Source organism: Triticum aestivum, chromosome 1B (assembly GCF_018294505.1).
Source record: "Triticum aestivum cultivar Chinese Spring chromosome 1B, IWGSC CS RefSeq v2.1, whole genome shotgun sequence".
Lineage (NCBI taxonomy): Eukaryota > Viridiplantae > Streptophyta > Magnoliopsida > Poales > Poaceae > Triticum > Triticum aestivum.
In genome coordinates, this window is record NC_057795.1 from 673,523,803 (window position 1) to 673,525,233 (window position 1,431).

The 1,431-nt window shown below is 42.1% G+C and overlaps 1 protein-coding gene across 2 annotated transcripts in view; it reads right to left on the minus strand.

Annotated features, from left to right (window-relative positions):
* Positions 1 to 105: 105 nt before the first annotated feature.
* LOC123147733 (uncharacterized) overlaps positions 106 to 1,431 on the minus strand; it is a 5,323-nt gene continuing 3,997 nt past the window's right edge. The window contains exon 2 of one of the 2 annotated variants that reach the window (XM_044567045.1): positions 106 to 412. In XM_044567045.1, the coding sequence (XP_044422980.1) occupies positions 218 to 412 (195 nt within the window). In that variant the 3' untranslated portion in view covers positions 106 to 217. Of the gene's footprint in view, positions 416 to 1,431 lie in introns of both variants that reach the window. The other variant, XM_044567037.1, reaches the window with a different exon arrangement.

Sequence of the window (1,431 nt, forward strand, 5' to 3'; positions counted from 1 at the left end):
AAAAAAAAAAAAACACAAGAAAAAAGAAAGTGAAAAAATCAGGCAAAAAGTTTCAGAAGAACGCAATTTTGTCTGCAACTCTTTGTTGCGGATTAGGCAATACTATGGAGAAACTTCAGCAAAGAATTTTTCAGAACTGGGCAAATTTCTTCACGTGAACACACCAAGGTAAAAAGGCCCTCCCTAATTTTTGGGCATGATTCTGTTAGTTCTAGAGCTAGTGGAACTCCACCTCTGTACATCCCTGTGTGATATACAAGCTGCAAAAATGCCTCCTGTACCATGTGCTGCGAAACTTGATCTTGCACAAAATCTCCCCCTCATGTTCTTGCCTCCCCTCTTCCCTGTAGAACTGGATGATAGAGAAGATGCTGGCTCTTGAAATTTTATGTTGCCTATGTCTTGCACTTGACTTCTGCAACAAAACAAAAGAGTAAGCATACTGATTTAGTTGTATAAAAACTGTTAATAATCTGTGTATAATAAACTGGACAAACTTGCCGACCGTTGTGGCAAGCACTGCAAGTTGTAAAAAAAGATAACTTGCCTAAAATCTAGTGTTGTATAAACTTTGCCTTCTATGGTCACATGTTTACATTACAGTTTTACAGTGTTGTTGCCTACTATGAAAAATAATGCTGGTAAAAGCCAGCAGATTTCTGAACACAAAAATGTTGAAGTTCAGAAGGAAAAATGTAGTAGTATTTTGGCTGCTTTACTTGCCACAAGCCCACAACCCCCTTAATAAGATGCCTACAAGAACAAAAAAAATGGTAAAAGTGTTTGACTCATGTACTTTCAGTTGTAGCAAATTGAGTACTCAGAGATTCATCGCTATTATTCCAGTATAAGCTTACAAGTCTAGTAAATATGCTACTGACATTACATATAGCAGGTTCAGTACTGCATATGCTTGTTAACTGTATTCAGGTTGAGTTCAGCTACATATATGTCTGCTACCGCAACAATTACGAAGCAAACCAGTAGTAACAATTAAGTCGAGTTTGGTTTTGCGCTTAGGTGATTTCCAAGGGTGCTGGGTTTTAGGAGACTTGGTCGACGAGTGGGGCGACCTAGCACATTGGGGGAGGCGAGTTGGTAGGGCGGCTTAAGACGATTTGGAAGAGTGCAAGTGTTTTTAGGCAACTTGGTCGATGGGTGAGGCGACCTAGTACACCGAGGATGGGCGAGTTTACTTTCGCGCTTAGGCGATTTGGAAGGGTGCGGGTGATTTTAGGTGACTTGATCGACGGGTGAGGCGACCTAGCACACGAAGGATGGGCGAGTTTGGTTTCGCGCTTAGGCGATTTAGAAGGGTGCAGGTGTCTTTAGGCTACTTGGTCGACGAATGAGGCGACCTAGCTCACCAAGGATGGGGAAGTTTGGTTTCGCACTTAGGCGATTCAGAAGGGTGCAGGTGTTTTTAGGCGA